The 16,326-nt window shown below is 30.0% G+C and overlaps 1 protein-coding gene across 6 annotated transcripts in view; it reads right to left on the reverse strand.

Moving 5' to 3' along the window:
• Plc21C (Phospholipase C at 21C) overlaps positions 1 to 13,772 on the reverse strand; it is a 268,910-nt gene extending 255,138 nt beyond the window's left edge. For 2 of the 6 annotated variants that reach the window (XM_076455601.1, XM_076455600.1), the window contains exon 1: positions 13,521 to 13,771. In XM_076455601.1, coding sequence (XP_076311716.1) covers positions 13,521 to 13,619 — 99 coding nt within the window. In that variant the 5' untranslated portion in view covers positions 13,620 to 13,771. Of the gene's footprint in view, positions 1 to 7,819; positions 7,864 to 13,520 lie in introns of all 6 variants that reach the window. The other 4 variants (XM_076455605.1, XM_076455602.1, XM_076455603.1 and 1 more) reach the window with 4 other exon arrangements.
• Between the last annotated feature and the right edge of the window lie 2,554 nt (positions 13,773 to 16,326).

Below are 16,326 nucleotides of genomic sequence, written 5' to 3' on the forward strand. Positions count from 1 at the left end.
CAGAAATATATAACTTCAAAACTATTATCATACCTTTCAAATTAAAATTGGCACTATAAAACAACAATAAACTTAATATAAACCTTAAAATTACTTTATAAAATCCATAATAATTTCCACAGAAATTCTCTGTGATAGCTCCCAAAAGCATTGGGGGTATCCCACCTATCAGACAAAATCCAAATGCAGAATAAAAACTATTTAGCAATCATAAAAAAAATATCTTAAGGGTGTAGAGTTGACTGCTTATACTCAAAAAGGACTGCTTTCTTCTGTCTGCAGCCAGTTGTGAGAAGACAGTTACCCTTGAAAGTTATACTAATGCATAAGTAGAAATAAAACTGTTCTAAAAACATTTATTTGTACTGAAACTTTCCTCCTAGGCTCCAACCTTATTTTTGACATTTTAATTTACAACACACACACACACACCATCATTTTGTTCCAATGTATAAATAAGTAATGCACATCAAACTTTAATCATTTTGATTGATTATTTAGGGGTAGCTCAAGATAGTTGAAATGTTACCATATAAATTGCATGACACCTTTGTATTATGAATATTCTAAAATATACCAGAATGTTTAAAATAATTTTTAGAAGGCTCTAGATTATTATAGAATGTTCTAGCATATTATTATGAAATATACTAGCATATTCTGGAATATTTCAGCGTATCCCACATTGTCACAAATGTTCAAAAATGTTCCACATTACTGCTGTTTACTTCTTATAGACAACAAATGATCATCTGCCAGTGATTCTGTACAGAGCAGTAATAAAGCAACTCCTAGGTGTTCCAAATTGTATTTCTAACACTGTAGAAGCTCAAGCTTCTGGTTTGACATGTTTACTGGAAAAGTCATTGATTGTATAAAGGTAGTTGGCTTTGGCACAACAGTAAGGAACAATAGTCATGAAAATAGAGCAGGTGCAATGTTATAACAAAGATAAAAGAAGAATCTTCTGTAATAAATATATAGCATAATACCTTAGAACTTGTTCTAGCATACATTTTAAGACAGTATGGGCTTTCCATAGGTCCAGATGTTACAATTTTCAATCATTTCCAGTAAGTATTGGAATATATGAAGCAGTCCAGTTATGAAAGTGCAGCTGACCATGATGAAGTATCAAAAGCCATAGAGGAAGTATGCTACAAGACAACTTCAGCCAACATTATCAAGAGCATCTTGAACTAGTCATAACCTTTCTTGATAGCATCCCAATTCATGAAATGTAATTTATAAAACCTTGAGAACTGCATCATTCATAGGGTAATCAAGACAATTAATTATATGCACTCAAGATCTGAATGCTTATGGGGCAGTTTAAGCTCAATGGCCATGAGGATAAAACACATTGACATAGTTCACTGCTCCTGATGCCACTTCTGCTCCTTACAAAGATCTTAACTTTCTACAATGTCTTGTTAAGTATAAGCAGGTGAATTCTTTTCTTTCAAAATTGGCCTGTCAAGAATTTGCTGAACATTTATGGCATCTCCATAATAAGGTATCCATTAGTTTGGCAATCTTTGATTCAGCTGTATCCACAAAGACACTAAAGGAAAAGGAAGGTATAGATGAATCTCCAAAATGCATCCAACTAAATATCAGGAAGTCCAAGGACATATCCAATAAAAATTATCACAAAAACACAATGAATATGTTAAGGTACTTTGAAGTTCCCTCTAAATCTCTGGATTTTGACCATTAGTCGAGGAAACTCAGACTACAGAAAAGCATTACAGATTGTTAAACACTTAAAATATGGTAAATGACAATGCTGAAAAGGGGTGTGATCTTCACTGAGGAGTATAATGGCATCATAACAAAGAAAGAACAGAAACATTTTCTCCTCTAAGTTGTGCAGGATTATAGAAAATTTTGTTGTTTTGTATTAAGCACAAAACTACACAAAGGACTATCTGTGCTCAGCCCAACATGGGTATTGAAACCCAATTTCTAGTGGTACAAGTCTGCGTACATACCACTGTGCCACAAGGGAGTTGGATTATAGAACACACTTTCCTAACAGCAAAAAGGAAACATTGACAATGTAAAGTAACTAACCACACCAAAATCATATAATTATACTATTGTAGGTGTAATAACATAATATACTTGAAATAAATCCTTTATAAAAGATAAACATTTTTATATCACATAGTACATACACTAGGAAACCACTGTGGTAAAAAATTTCAACCTCATTTATAAACCCATAAATATGATAAAGTAGCAAGTTTGACATTTAATGTTTTTTTCTATACAATAAACCAACACTAACATACAAGAGCTTTAGAATTTTTAATCTGAGCTTTTATCTCCAAATAAGGATCACACTAATGTATACACACACTTGCAGTTTTTCACTACTTGCACCATTACAGAAATTTTCTAGAGATGGCTTTCAATTTTAAACAAATACACATAAGCAATTTGTTACCTATAAGTTAACAGTTTTAACAAAATTAGTCATGTACCTCAAAGCTAGATTAACCTTAAATATAATATATTCCCAAAAATTGAAAATATTTTATTTTAAACAGTGAAAATATAACCACTAACAATAAGGTTTGAATAAATTTATCTATATCCAGTTTTTCAGCAGATAAATAATACATTATCATCAAGGTTCCTAATCATAAAGCAAAGCGAAGTCTCTCAACTATTCCTTGACCTTTAACAATTTTATTTCACCAAAATGTGACAAAGATTTTTATGGCCATTTCCTCCTATTTATTAATCAGATTAATCCTGCAGTATCTGGATGTAGTAAAATAATAATTTAAATATTTTAAAAATATAACTTTATATATAATAAATATAACTTATAAATATAACGTATCAATCACATGTATAAAACATTGTGTACACACAATATTCACAGAATATCATAACTGGAACAAAAATGTGCACAAATTACCATCCTCTACAGTTCTCTAATTATTCATAAAATATCAAGCTTCAGGAATTTTTTCTCATTAGTATTTTATTTTTACCTCTGACCACTGAAAACTTTGGTGGTCTATTTGTATGTACATGAACTCTGTGTAAATTACCAGGTGAGCTAAGTTATTCACCATCTACTATACAACTATTATCTACAAATGCACCTGCTGTTTAGAACATGCAGGCGTAGTTATATGAGCCTGTCTCATTATTGTAAGCCACATATACATTAAATACATTATAATACAATGATATTTAAATATTTCAAAATCATAATTTCAGACTTTAAAGTTATATGCACATAATACCCATTAGATTGTGCGACTTACATTTTTATGGAATAAATTAGTCAAAACATACATTTACGAACTAAAAAAAAAGTATAAATAATGGTTACAAATATTAAACAAAAATAGTTTACAGGATATCTGAAACATAATTCTAAGAAAATTCATGCACAATAAACAGACTGATGAAACAAACACTATAGAGTATATACATTGTTTGAATAAAAATGTCATAGATTTCAACTTGTGTCAGACATTCTGAGTAACACTTGTTTGATTAGCATTGTTGGATGATTAAAGTTTTGCAGTTTCCTCACAACTCAGCTTAAAAATAATTATTATTAAATGTTAACAGCTGTTTATTTAAAAAATAAAAAGATATGTTTTTGTCATCCCTGTTAAAAGCAAGAAGGTACTACAAAATGTTTTTTTCACCATACATTTATGTATGAAACATATAAACAAGATTATCAACACACAACACTTTATATAAAACACAAACAAACTAGTCATTAATAACTAAGAGAAAAAGTTCTTCACCCCATTTGACTAAAAATCAAATGGATTTTTTAGTAAATTAACATTAATCTTAACCTACTGCAATAGTTACATTATTTTAACCAATATAAAAACACCACATTTAAATCCAAGTGTTTAATTAGCCCTAACTTTCTGAAACCAGATACCTTTTTTACATCTGTTTGAGAAACTCTCTTAAGAGTAGAATATGTAAAGTTGCTAAGATCTACATGTTCATAAAATAATGTAACTTTAAAAACACCAAATCACAGTATACTAAGAGCAAAGATTTAAATGATACTTCTTAGTTTACACTTAAAATTCCAAACAAGGCTCTACTGCAGTCTTAACTATAAATACTTTAACTACTGATGTATGCTGACAACTCAAAGTTTACCAAGTTAAGTTTTATTGATAAAATGAATGACTGTCAAGTGACTGTTATTAACAGTCTACCATGATAAAAAGAAGAAATCAGTTTTAACCAGACTTAATAATTGGTCCTTTTATTTAAGTAATATCCAAACAACTATGCCTGATAAAAATATATAATATTAAGTAATCCAATGCATCATTACACAGACCAGAACCTTGACTCCTAAAACATCTAAACTAATCTATTATTATAAAACCAAATATACACAGAACCATGCAGTTAAAGACCACACTAGATTTACTCTTTAGTAATGAAATATTGACTGAAATAATACAGCTACTCTGTTTATTTTATTGCTACAAACAATTACCAAGATACATTTTAATAGGATTCCACATGCATATGACAAGCTTTCTGACACAGATGTTTTTCATATGTAACAGTAAATAATACCTTTTAAAAATGTAATAATACTTTCTATTAACTTATCCTTGATATTCTAATTCAATTAGTTTTTATCTTGCATGAAAATAAGCAATGTTTTATACAAAGACATGAGAACATGCTACTTGGACAAATGGGTATTGTCACACGGTTTCAATTCCCTTTTCTTTTACATCTAGTAGATGTGCCTCTTAACTTACTAGTACAATACCAAGAGTGTAAAGGCAGCTATCTGAGTAATAAACAAATCAGTTTCTGTGGTTTAACTAGTTCTGGCAATGTAGTTTTCAATATCTACACAATAAGTACAAGAATGAACTTCAAAGAGCTGTTAAGTCATGCCTTATAAACACAAAAAAAGCAGCTGGTTGTAATTTTACTAACTTGGAGAAATTATAATAGTTTGCATACAGTGGGTGAACATATAATCTTAATAATTTGGTTAGTATTCACAATAAGAAACTCCAAGTACAAATTCTTATCACAAAACCCATGACACTAAAAATACTTCAGTTATTTAAAATAACATTAAAATAACCCATGGCAATAGAAAAATCACTGATTTCAATTACTTTTCTTTTATGGGAAATAACAGTGACTGAACACAAAACTCCTTTTGCATGACCCATCTACTTAAAAAACAAATAATGAAAGAAGCCAAGGCAATATAAAGACAATTTGTCCAACTACTCTATACAGATCTTTCTTAACACAGATATGAGCCAAGTTTTAGCCTGCAATTTAGCTTCAAAAATTAAAGTATACTGTAACTTTCAATTACCTATAAATACTTTATACATTTAGCTATGAGGATTAAATCTCCCAATGTTTATTTTGTTTTTAAATCAGTTTTTGTTCTTACATCTATATCCAGTTCATTTTGAAAAGGGTAAGATATTCCCTCCTTTCTGACTGTATTACAAATTTGTATAAAAATAAACTTACCTTTAAAACAAAAGTACTATAAAGAAGGCAAAATTTTGTGTTTTTTGTATTTTGAAATCAATTTATAAGCCTCCTACCAATAAAAATCAAAAGGTAGAGAACACAAGTAGAGTAATATTAAATCAATATCCATGATGTCTTTATAACAAAAACAAATATGGTATTGAGAAAAATATGTCAGAAAAAAACGTTTAAATGTTTTACTGATAAACAGCCATCAATAAAATGACTGATATTTCTGACCACTAACTTTCTGTTTGTTTTGGTATAGTGTATATATTTTAGGCTTATGTTTTCCTTTGCTCAGAAATTAAATTTCTATTTATTTTTGAAATGATGACTAACATTTGACCTTTTAGCTCTAGTATTAATTAGTATCAGTACTAAAGGAAGTGACCTGCAGATGTTGATTAAACTCTAACTTTTTTTATCATGTGACAAATATATACACAGATGAGGTCAACTTTCCCCCCTCCATAAACCTTTTGAGTTAAAAAAATTAAAACTCAAGAATGTTTTATGCAAATTAATATTCATGCTTGTATCAGAAGAAATAACAGCTTTTCAGGAAATTGTTTATTTTTACCAATCACTAAAACCTTACATTAAAATACATTATGTTTCAGCCTTTGTTTTGCATACTTGATTACTATACCAGCAATTAAAATAGCAAACAACCTTTTGAAAAACTTACAGAAAAAAAGGAAAATTCAAAAATTAAATTATTTATCCTACAGCTAAAAACACAATTTAAATATAAATTTTACCTAAATGAATAGGTAGACAAATGAGAGAGAAAAGTGTGTGTGTGTGTGTGTGTGTGTGTGTGTGTGTGTGTGTGTATTGTCCACTAGAACCATTTTACATTTGTATGAAGTTACTATTAGTTGCAATAAGTATCACCAGGTGCTAGAGAATGATGTGGGAGTGTTCTTAATTTTCCAGTCACTTCATAAAGCTTTAAGTTACAATGCATTCAATAACTTGTCAATTTATGCAAGATATGAAATGTGTATTCGGAAAAACAAAAAACAACATGAAGCATTGTTTTCAGCACATTACTTTTTAACATCAATGCAGAATGGTTGTTCATAAGAAACATTTTCAAGAAGACTATAGAGGAATATTTTTTTTCCTTATACACAATACTGACACTTTACAACTTTAAAAAACTAGTTTATGCAGTCAACCTTAAAATTTAGGCAATTGTCTATGTAATTTCATTGTAAAGGCTATAACATCAAGAGCTAAAATCATCACACATCTAAATATTCCCAACAATTTATGTCTGTTGATAAATGGATTAAACAAATTTTGTTTGTTATGTAAATATTACATGAAAAAGCCTTTCAATGACCTGACTACACTGCTATCAAGTGATTTGAAACTGAGACTTGCAACTATATTATGTTTCTCTGGTAAAGTAATATTGGAAAAAACATTGAGATAAGAATTTGTCAATAACACATCACAAAATGCAATGCAACTGAGTACAGGTTAGAAATACAAAAACAAAATGAGATACATTCCAAACATTAAAATCACAAGACTTCAGCATTTGTAAAAACAAATCAAACATGTAAAACACTGCAAATCATTATCTACTAATTCTAGAAATGTCTGTAATTATCTGTATAACTAAAATGATTTAGTTCACATTTTGTTTTTTTAAAACAAATTCTAACAAGATAATATCACTTAGAAATTTGTTTTACAAGTGAAGATGAAATTCATGCTCTTTACACAGTTTTATTAACTTTCCAGAAGATTGAATTTAGATTTATAACCTTTCTAGAAGAAAAGAGCATTTTGACTTGTTGGAAAGGAAGACCAACTAAAGTAGAACATTTAGTTTCAAAGATAAGTTGTGAAACTTAATCTGGCCATCAGGAAGTTTTATCTTTGTAACATATGAGCATTAACAAATAATTTGATTTAGATGTTCAAAATTATGAGGCAGTACAGTGTACCCATTTGTGTTCTAAAAGGATATGGCTGAAAATAGCAATTTGTACTGAAAGGTCACTGCTAAAAGCTTTGCAAGTCAAGGTATAGGCTTGTTCTCAAACAAAACTGTCTCACTGAATGTGTGGTCAATTAATGAAATGGTTTGTTAAGGGGATGATGCATTCAGCTACCTTTCAAAAACCAGTTAAATGAACTTATTTATAGACAGAAAACACCATCTTTACTGTTTCCTTCAGCTGATATTAGGTCACCTACCTATCATGTTTTGTACAAAAACAAACTAATATTTCAAAAATCAAGAAATTATATTCATAGTACTTACTGTATGACAGCTAAATGCTCACTACTTCAAAACTTTACAAACAACTGCAAATACACAATTTTATTTTTACAATCAAAATCTTCCATTAATGTTTAAAAGTGAAAATTTAAACATCTTGTTCACAACATTTATTATAAATATCATACTGTGTGTGTGTGTGTGTGTGTGTGTGTATATAGCCCCTGACCTCATGTTTTCATCTATACATTTAAATTGAGAAAAACTGTCCTTTTTAACACTTTTTTCATAATATTGGAACTATTTCCCACACAAGTGATGCTAATTTTTAAAATTCAAACTTTGAGTTTAAATGTATAAAATGTTCAGAGTTGAATAATTAATAAATTTTGATGCACGTGTTCTAGTATATATTATGCCTTTCAAGCACAGAACAAATGTTTGAAACTATTCATAACTTAACAATTCATTAACATAATACCTCATACAATTCTTGATACCAATGACACCTAATATTAGAGTCAAAAACAGTACATGTGTAATATTTTAGCTTTTTGGTAGCTTTATCAAAACACAGCTATCCCTATCTGTTTCTCACTGTTTACCATGGAACCCACACATACTTCTCAGCAATCATTTTCCTGATTAAAAATGTTTGTTCTAACACCATAAATGTGTAACTACAAGTCTTCTACTGTTTTAGCCTAATTATATATTATTATTGTTAAGACAGAAGTTGTCAAAAATATCTTTTTTAAGTCTGTATGGTTGAAAGTTAGTATAGCAACTTTTATTTAGCAAATGTTTTGTAGAATGGGATGCTGTAGATTCCATAACAAATGCCACAAATATTCAGATTAAAAACAACAAAGATGAAAGTAGATTATTTGTTTATTGCAGTCAAGCCAGTAACTACCAAACACAATATTAATGTTACTTTTACACTAACATGTTGATTAGAACTAGCTGATCAGCAAAATCTAGAATCACTCATTAACTGGTTCCATAAGTCATAACACTAATCAATTAAACTACACTGCCTTGAATTAATCAAAAATACTAACTAGAAATCATTATGGCAAACTGCAATTTCTTTGATGGTTCAAATAATCATAATGTAATAACTGGAAACACTAACTCTGATTAGTTTATAACAACTAGGAAAACCATTTTACTAATTAAGAGTTTGAAGGAAAAATACTTTAAGTTATAATCAAGTCTGGGTGTACAATGCTGATTTCCAAAAAATGAACTAGAAACTTAATTTTCAAATCTATTACTAACCATACATATTAAAAATAAGGCAGACTTCCTGCACATATTTTTCAAGCCTCTCCCCATATAACACCAGAATAAAACAGCTTTAGATCTAGAAGAATGCTCACACAGTTGAACATACTATCAATGAAGGTCAGTCACATCTATTAATAAATAAGGTGTAATAGAAACACATAAATGAGCAAGGAGAAACTAAACCCAAATATCATTTTTTGCAACATAACTTCAGTATAGTTATTTAAAGTGGATAGTTCCTTACATCCATATATCCAAACTATGTTTCAAAATAATTTTGACTAATACAAAGAACAATTATGCATTAATGTATATCAAAATGCTTTTATACAAATCTAATCAATCTCCTACAGGAAGAAAAATCAACAAGTACAAGAGTCATATTTCAGTCATACAACAAATTTAGAGACAAATTATAGGAAATGTTTCTTTTTTTAAGCTTTGTTTTGATAAAATATAATATCTTAATATCAGTGCATGCAATCAACAAAATCTAGAAGTCTAATAACATCACCAAACATCTGAAAATTATACTTCCAAAATTTGTTAACAGTTTTATGTTAAATTCCTTTAAAAATTGTACTGGTCAAATTCAGGTTAGTTTGTAACTTTGGTCAGTTGTTTCTTCATAAGTTGAAGCCTTGAGAACTTATCTCTTTATTCTCACATCCTTCACATTACATAATGTTACCTACACTATAACTATCCAATGAGACTGTCATAAAATTTATACTACCATTGTTGTTGTTGTTGTTGTTTTATTTAGATGTATTATTTCTTGACTAGAGGGCTTTTTTTAACATCATATTATAAACACGACTTAATGACTAGCATTTTCATGTAAGTTTATGCAAAGATTTGAACAAGATTAAATGTACGTTAAGCAAGACAAGATAATATATTTGATTGTCTACTGAGTTAACTATTTAGTGATCTAAACTCTGAGTTAGTGTTTTTAACAAAATAACAGATGCAGGATGTTCTATGTATATTTTTCTATTAGGACATACATAACTAGTGAAATTAGTCTTACGATTAATCATGAGGAAATTGTACAGTTATAGAGTTTATTTGAAGAAATAAAATGCTTTTATTATAATTAACTAGGCAAAGCTTTGAATTCTCTTTATCAAATAACTCATTCAATGTAGAAACCATTACAAAACTGGTAAAAAGAGTGGAAAAAATATAAATCAGGAACCAACTTCGAAATGATAAGAGGTTCCAAGCAAGACTGAAAATTTACCAAAAGTGATGATAAAGTGGAAAAATATTATAAAAAGATCTAGAATGAAATCAAGGAGAAATTTGCAGAAAAGTAAAAGGCTCTTAAGAAAGAGACATGAACTTAAGAAATGAATTACAGGCACAGGACCTAAATTTATGGAAGAATTACAAACAAAACAAACTTCAATAAAAAAAAATAAAAACTAAGCCATAAGAAGTGCACAGAAAGCTTGTAATAACAAAACTGAAGATGCAGAAAATGACATCATAAAATCACAAATATAATAACAACACATTAACAAAGTATAAAGGATACTGAAGCCAAGATAAAAACATCTAGAAACTGAATTTTCAAATACAAAAATTAAACCAGTTGTACCTCCTGGTCTGAAAATTACTTAAGGATTCCAACCTCAAATATCAATATGAAACACAGAGCAATGGAATCCATCAGGTCTGTATCAATTAACATAGGATCTTTCTGGACTACTCCAGCAACATTGCTATCTCATCAAATTAAAGAAATTATCAGACCAGTTTGCAAAAATGCATCAAATCTACAAAATCTTCTCATGGAATGGTGTAGATATGACAACACATTTTTTAATCAATTAGCCATTCATGTAAATGAACATCAGAATGTAGGATAAAGATTTTCTACTTCTAATACTGAGTTACTGGACAATAATACATGAAGCTATAGACAAAATACTAGCATCAGTGATGTTTTGAGAGGAACTCTAAAGAAAAAAATACCTTCTTGTGACTGCAGCCTAAAGACCACCACTCATTAAAAGTCTGAAACATGTAAGCAGGCAGACTAAGGAATACTACTCATGCTATATACAACTTAATGTGAAAAAGACTTAAATCAGCTCATGATAAGATAAATTGTAGCAATAAATTTAAATACTGATAAGACAGGATTTTATCATAAAAACATGGTGAAATTGCTATGAGACAGGGCAACTTCCAAAGTTATTAAGATATCACGAAGAATTCTATGCTATACTAAAAAAACAACAATGATGTAGTTTACAGCATCTAGAATAACAGACAGTTTAAGCAAAGTGTCATCAATCCTGATTGTCTTTTAAAGTGCACTGACGAGAAAACAGCCAACTGATGAGCTTCAAATATGACTTTACTAAGGATAAACCAACCTGCTGATAAGTCTTTTTTTTTTTAAATCAACATCACTTAAGGAATCACCAGATATGAAACACTGGTTAATCTTCTCAGCCATGTACCTGATGAAAACCACCAGTAATTGAATAGCAAGTGTTAATAAAAGACATGGTGTCGCCCCATCTTCATACTATAAGCCACAGAAAAGACAACCACCTTAGAGATTTGGTAACTGTACAATAAAGCAAAATTTTGCTTAGTTAATCAAAATCTAGATTGTAATGTCTATAATTTTTAATATTCATGGTATTAATTATGAATAATTACTGTTAATTGTGGAAGTTTCAGTTTAATAAACCTCTGTTTCCTATGAACAACAGTAGTCAAGGAACTTCGCAACCCAGGAAGAAGGGAGTGGTGTTTTTTTGTTTTACTTTACATATTGTGCTGGCAAGCAAGTAGTTTTTAACATTACGTTATGAGCACATTAGCTTAGTACTAGAATTTTTAAAGAGTTGAACAAATGAGTAAAATATTTAAACACGTGTTAGGGAATATTAGGTTAATTTATTACTCGAATATACTGTACGAAAGAGATTTAACAACTGGAACTAACGGCGAATCGTTATTTATTTACGAAGTTAGGCCTATCGTCGGTTATGTGGAATTTGTAGAAAGTGTAGAAATAGAGACCATACGAATAAAGTAAAGTGGACGCGATTAACTTTCTATTATACATTTTACAGAATAATAATAAAATATCCAACAAAATTTTCAAGAGTTAACTGAAATAAAATTTGAATGTATAATTCTACCACGATAATAAAGTGTGGATGCCTTATGCCACTATTAATAGTTTTCATCAAATGACTTGTTTTACCACGTGTTTCCATCATACTACTACGATACGAGATTAGTCAACTAACAAACTTTAAAATATTTTAACAGCTGCAGTCACGATAATGAAATAAATCATGTAAGCAGTTCGATGCAAATATATTCATTATTAATAGTTTCTTAAATGTAGTGTTTACGTTCACTCAGTTAGACGAAAGAGATCAACTACGATTATGAAGCCTTGTAAAGATATTCAAACTGTAGTTCTAACAATAAACACGTAAGTTGTTAACAATGAATTCTCTTTGTAACGTTATTTTTTTTGCAAAACTCACACAAACCGAGATGTCATATACAATTAAGCTAATAATATTTCAGTACGAATTCAAGACAAGAATAAGTGAAAGAAACCAGAACCGTAAATGAATATTTTTAAAACATCTGCCACATCAAGCTTCATACGCTAAAAAAACAAAGAATCTACAACTTATGGATTAAAAAAGAGAAAGAAAAAGGTGCATAACAATAAAAGCACATGTATTATAACACCAAAAGAAAAATCCAGGATGATAAAAACAAGGTTCCTTTAACGTAACTCGGTTACGGTACACACGTAAAAATAAATAAAAATTGGAGTTTTTCTCGTCTACTTTACAAAATATTTATTACATACAACAATATTTTTGAACTCTTAGTAGACGTTCATACCTTTGTCGAAAGAAAAAAAAAGACATTTAATATGTTTAGGTACCTGCAAAATAATTTTACTTCGGTTTATTATACTTTTACTTTTATCATAATTATTCTTATTAATATTAAATCAGAAGAAACAAAAATATAATACATAATACTAACCTCCTGTATTTTTCAAAATATTACAACTATCTTCAATAAATTTAACTAAAACTAACGTCTAATGGCTTGAATTCACCTAGTTTATTTACCTTACCACAATTTAAACACTCGAAAACCTGAGAAATACTTTAAAAGTAAACACCGCCGGCGTAAACTCATTTTTATTTACAAAGTCTACAATAATATTATATCCTACCGCTCAACAGCAATTATTTATTTATAACTAAGTTCAAAGTTAGAAGTAACATTATCATCAAACTACGACAGAAATAAAGGAACTTAGTAAGAATTAATATACGAATGTTATTTACAAACTCAAAGTATAATAATCAATGTTACATTAATTGCGTAAGTTGCTAGTTTAGTGACTGTGCAACCACGTTTACTAAAACAGTCTACTCACATCATCCCATTTGATGAATTTGTTCCCATCTTGCAGACTTTTCGGCACATTTATTGGTTTCAGCTGCACAACGTGCACGCCAGACTTAGCGCTTGCCATAATCCGACATTGGGTATGGTCAGTTTTTAAAGTTATATGGAACTTAGGGAGAAATTTGTCGTAAAAAACACGAACTGCTCGCCACTACATAAACCCTTCACCACAACTGCAGGCAGCCACACTAACGACTAAAACCACTTCCTCAACAGTGTTATGACAAGAAAGAAAACAGCATTTCTATCACTAGGTGGCAACACTATTCAGTTATTATTTAAGAAATAAATATAGTTAAGTCTGATATTAATTATCACGGTAACGTTAAATCAGTTTTATTCTTTTACTAAAACCGTCACGAATTTTAAATAGCACTTTATAATATTATTATGACTATAAAATTGATAACATTTCTAATAATAAGTTAACTACATTAAAAAGCTGTAATCTTATTGATATAAAATTCCATAATACCGATATCACAAATTAAACAGAAAGAAGTAAAGTCATGATAACTACGTAAATTATTTAAACTAGCATTTCTCAAACTTTCTGACACTTGTCTGTGATGCTTAACGCCTCACACATGCACACTCGCGTGTATATTTAGATGTAAAATTAAAATCCAATACGCCATCATTCTTATTATCCGCAGTTTCAAACAAAAATGTTTGTAAGAATGCATAACGTAAATTTTATGAGAATATTTTTACGCATAAGTAAAGGTGTGTGTGTGTCATTTATAATATTATTTTCATGAACCTACTCACGCCCCACCTCAAGATACATATCTTACCGTCAGGAATGGCGCGACTTTAGCTTGAGAATTACTGATTTAGACACTATACTAATTTGGCAAGTAAAAGCAATTTTAAAATTTTTTGTAATGAAATTGGTTCTGAACACAATCTAAATATAAAAGTTATGTGCAGAATAAAGTAAAAAATTTATAGTTAAGTAAATAATAATATTTGTTGTGAAAGACTTAACACTCCAACTGAAATTAACGTTAAGCGCAAAACTACAAAACGGGATATCTGTGCTCTGCCCACCACGGGTATCCAAACCCGGTTTTTAGAGTTGTAAGTCCAGAGACATTCCACTGTGCCACTGGAGGGGTTAAAGACTAAACTGAATGATAAATATAACACAGTTTAGAGCAATAATATGACATATAAAAAACGCATCACGATGAGAGAGAATCATTATATTAGTTTTACATCATAATCAATCACGGATTTTGGAACCAAAACAATTCTATACCGTTTGATTTGTTCTGGAATTCGCGCAAGGCTACACGAGGGCTATCTGCACTAGCCGTCCCTAATTTATCAGTAAAAGACTAGAGGAAAGGCAACTACTTATCACCACCCAATGCCAACTCTTGGTCTACTCATTTACCAGCAAATAGTAGGATCTACCATAATTTTATAACATCTGCATAGTTGAAAGAGCGAGCATGTTTGGTGGGACAGGAATTCGAACCCGTGACTCTCAAATTGCAAATCAAGCACCCTTACCACCTGGCTAACTCTATATAGCATATAAGCGGAGAAGCAAATTTGAAAGTGTGTGTGTGGAGTAGATGCATAAGCGTCATGTACAGATAAATATTGATAATCTATATAACAGGTAGTAATGTTGGGAAGAGGGGGATGAGGAGTTACACTTCATGATGACATATTTTAATAATAGTCTTACGTTGTCTACCCTCAAGCTGATAAGTGGCACTGACATACATAACAATGTAGGCTTGTAACCTCTTGAAATTGATCACACTGTGTAACAATGCCCCTAATTCTGCATTACTGTGTCGCTAGTCAATTGTCAATTTTAGTTTCGTAAGGAAATGCTGTAGATATTTTTATTTTGTAGTGATGACAAAGCTTCTAAGATTTTTCTCCCATTGCACTTAATTTTGAACTACTGACCAGTGAAAAGTATCATTCAGCAGCATCCTACCACTCATTATCCACTCTAAAGGACTGACATGCCACTGTTATTGTACATCCACGGTTTAGAGTGCAGGGAGTATTTTGTGGTGCCGCATGAATACTTCTTATCTCGTCATATTTAAACTGAAATTTAAATCATAAATCACGTTCTCATGTTTAAGTAAAAAATGAATCAAATACTGAACCAGCAAACCACTTTCTCACAATAAATAAATCTGTTATAAATCAACAAATATCTTATTTTTTAATTCAAATAAAATTCTTGTTTCTATTGTTAATTAACATAACTAAATATGAAATAAATTGTGTTCATTCTATCAGTATAATTAAGTATGATCAACTATTTTGTCAATACTTAATAAAATTGTAATTATCAAGTTCATACGTAACGTTAGATGTAATAAAACACGACAGCCCTTTTTGAAGAAATAGCAGTTGGTTACTGGTTGTGATGATACTCCTGCCATCTGTTGCTAATTAAAAACATTATAATAATTCAATTGTGAGGTTCAGTCTTCACACAGAAATTTCGGACTTGGTACTTTTTTACAATTAGTATATGTATATAAACTCACAAGTCACAATAAAATAAACTGGCAAATATGTATATGTAACTGAGCTTGGAAAATATTTTGATTTCATTTCGTGGCATTTATTATTATTGTATGTATTTATATAAAAGGGTGTGCGTGTATTTTCTTATAGCAAAGCCACATCGGGCTATCTCCTGAGCCCAGCGAGGGGAATCGAACCGTTGACTTTAGATCCATAGACATACCGCTGTTCTAGCGAGGGACGATTTATAAAAGTAGAGAAAG

The sequence above is a fragment of the Tachypleus tridentatus genome, chromosome 9 (genome assembly GCF_004210375.1).
Source record: "Tachypleus tridentatus isolate NWPU-2018 chromosome 9, ASM421037v1, whole genome shotgun sequence".
NCBI classification, from domain to species: domain Eukaryota; kingdom Metazoa; phylum Arthropoda; class Merostomata; order Xiphosura; family Limulidae; genus Tachypleus; species Tachypleus tridentatus.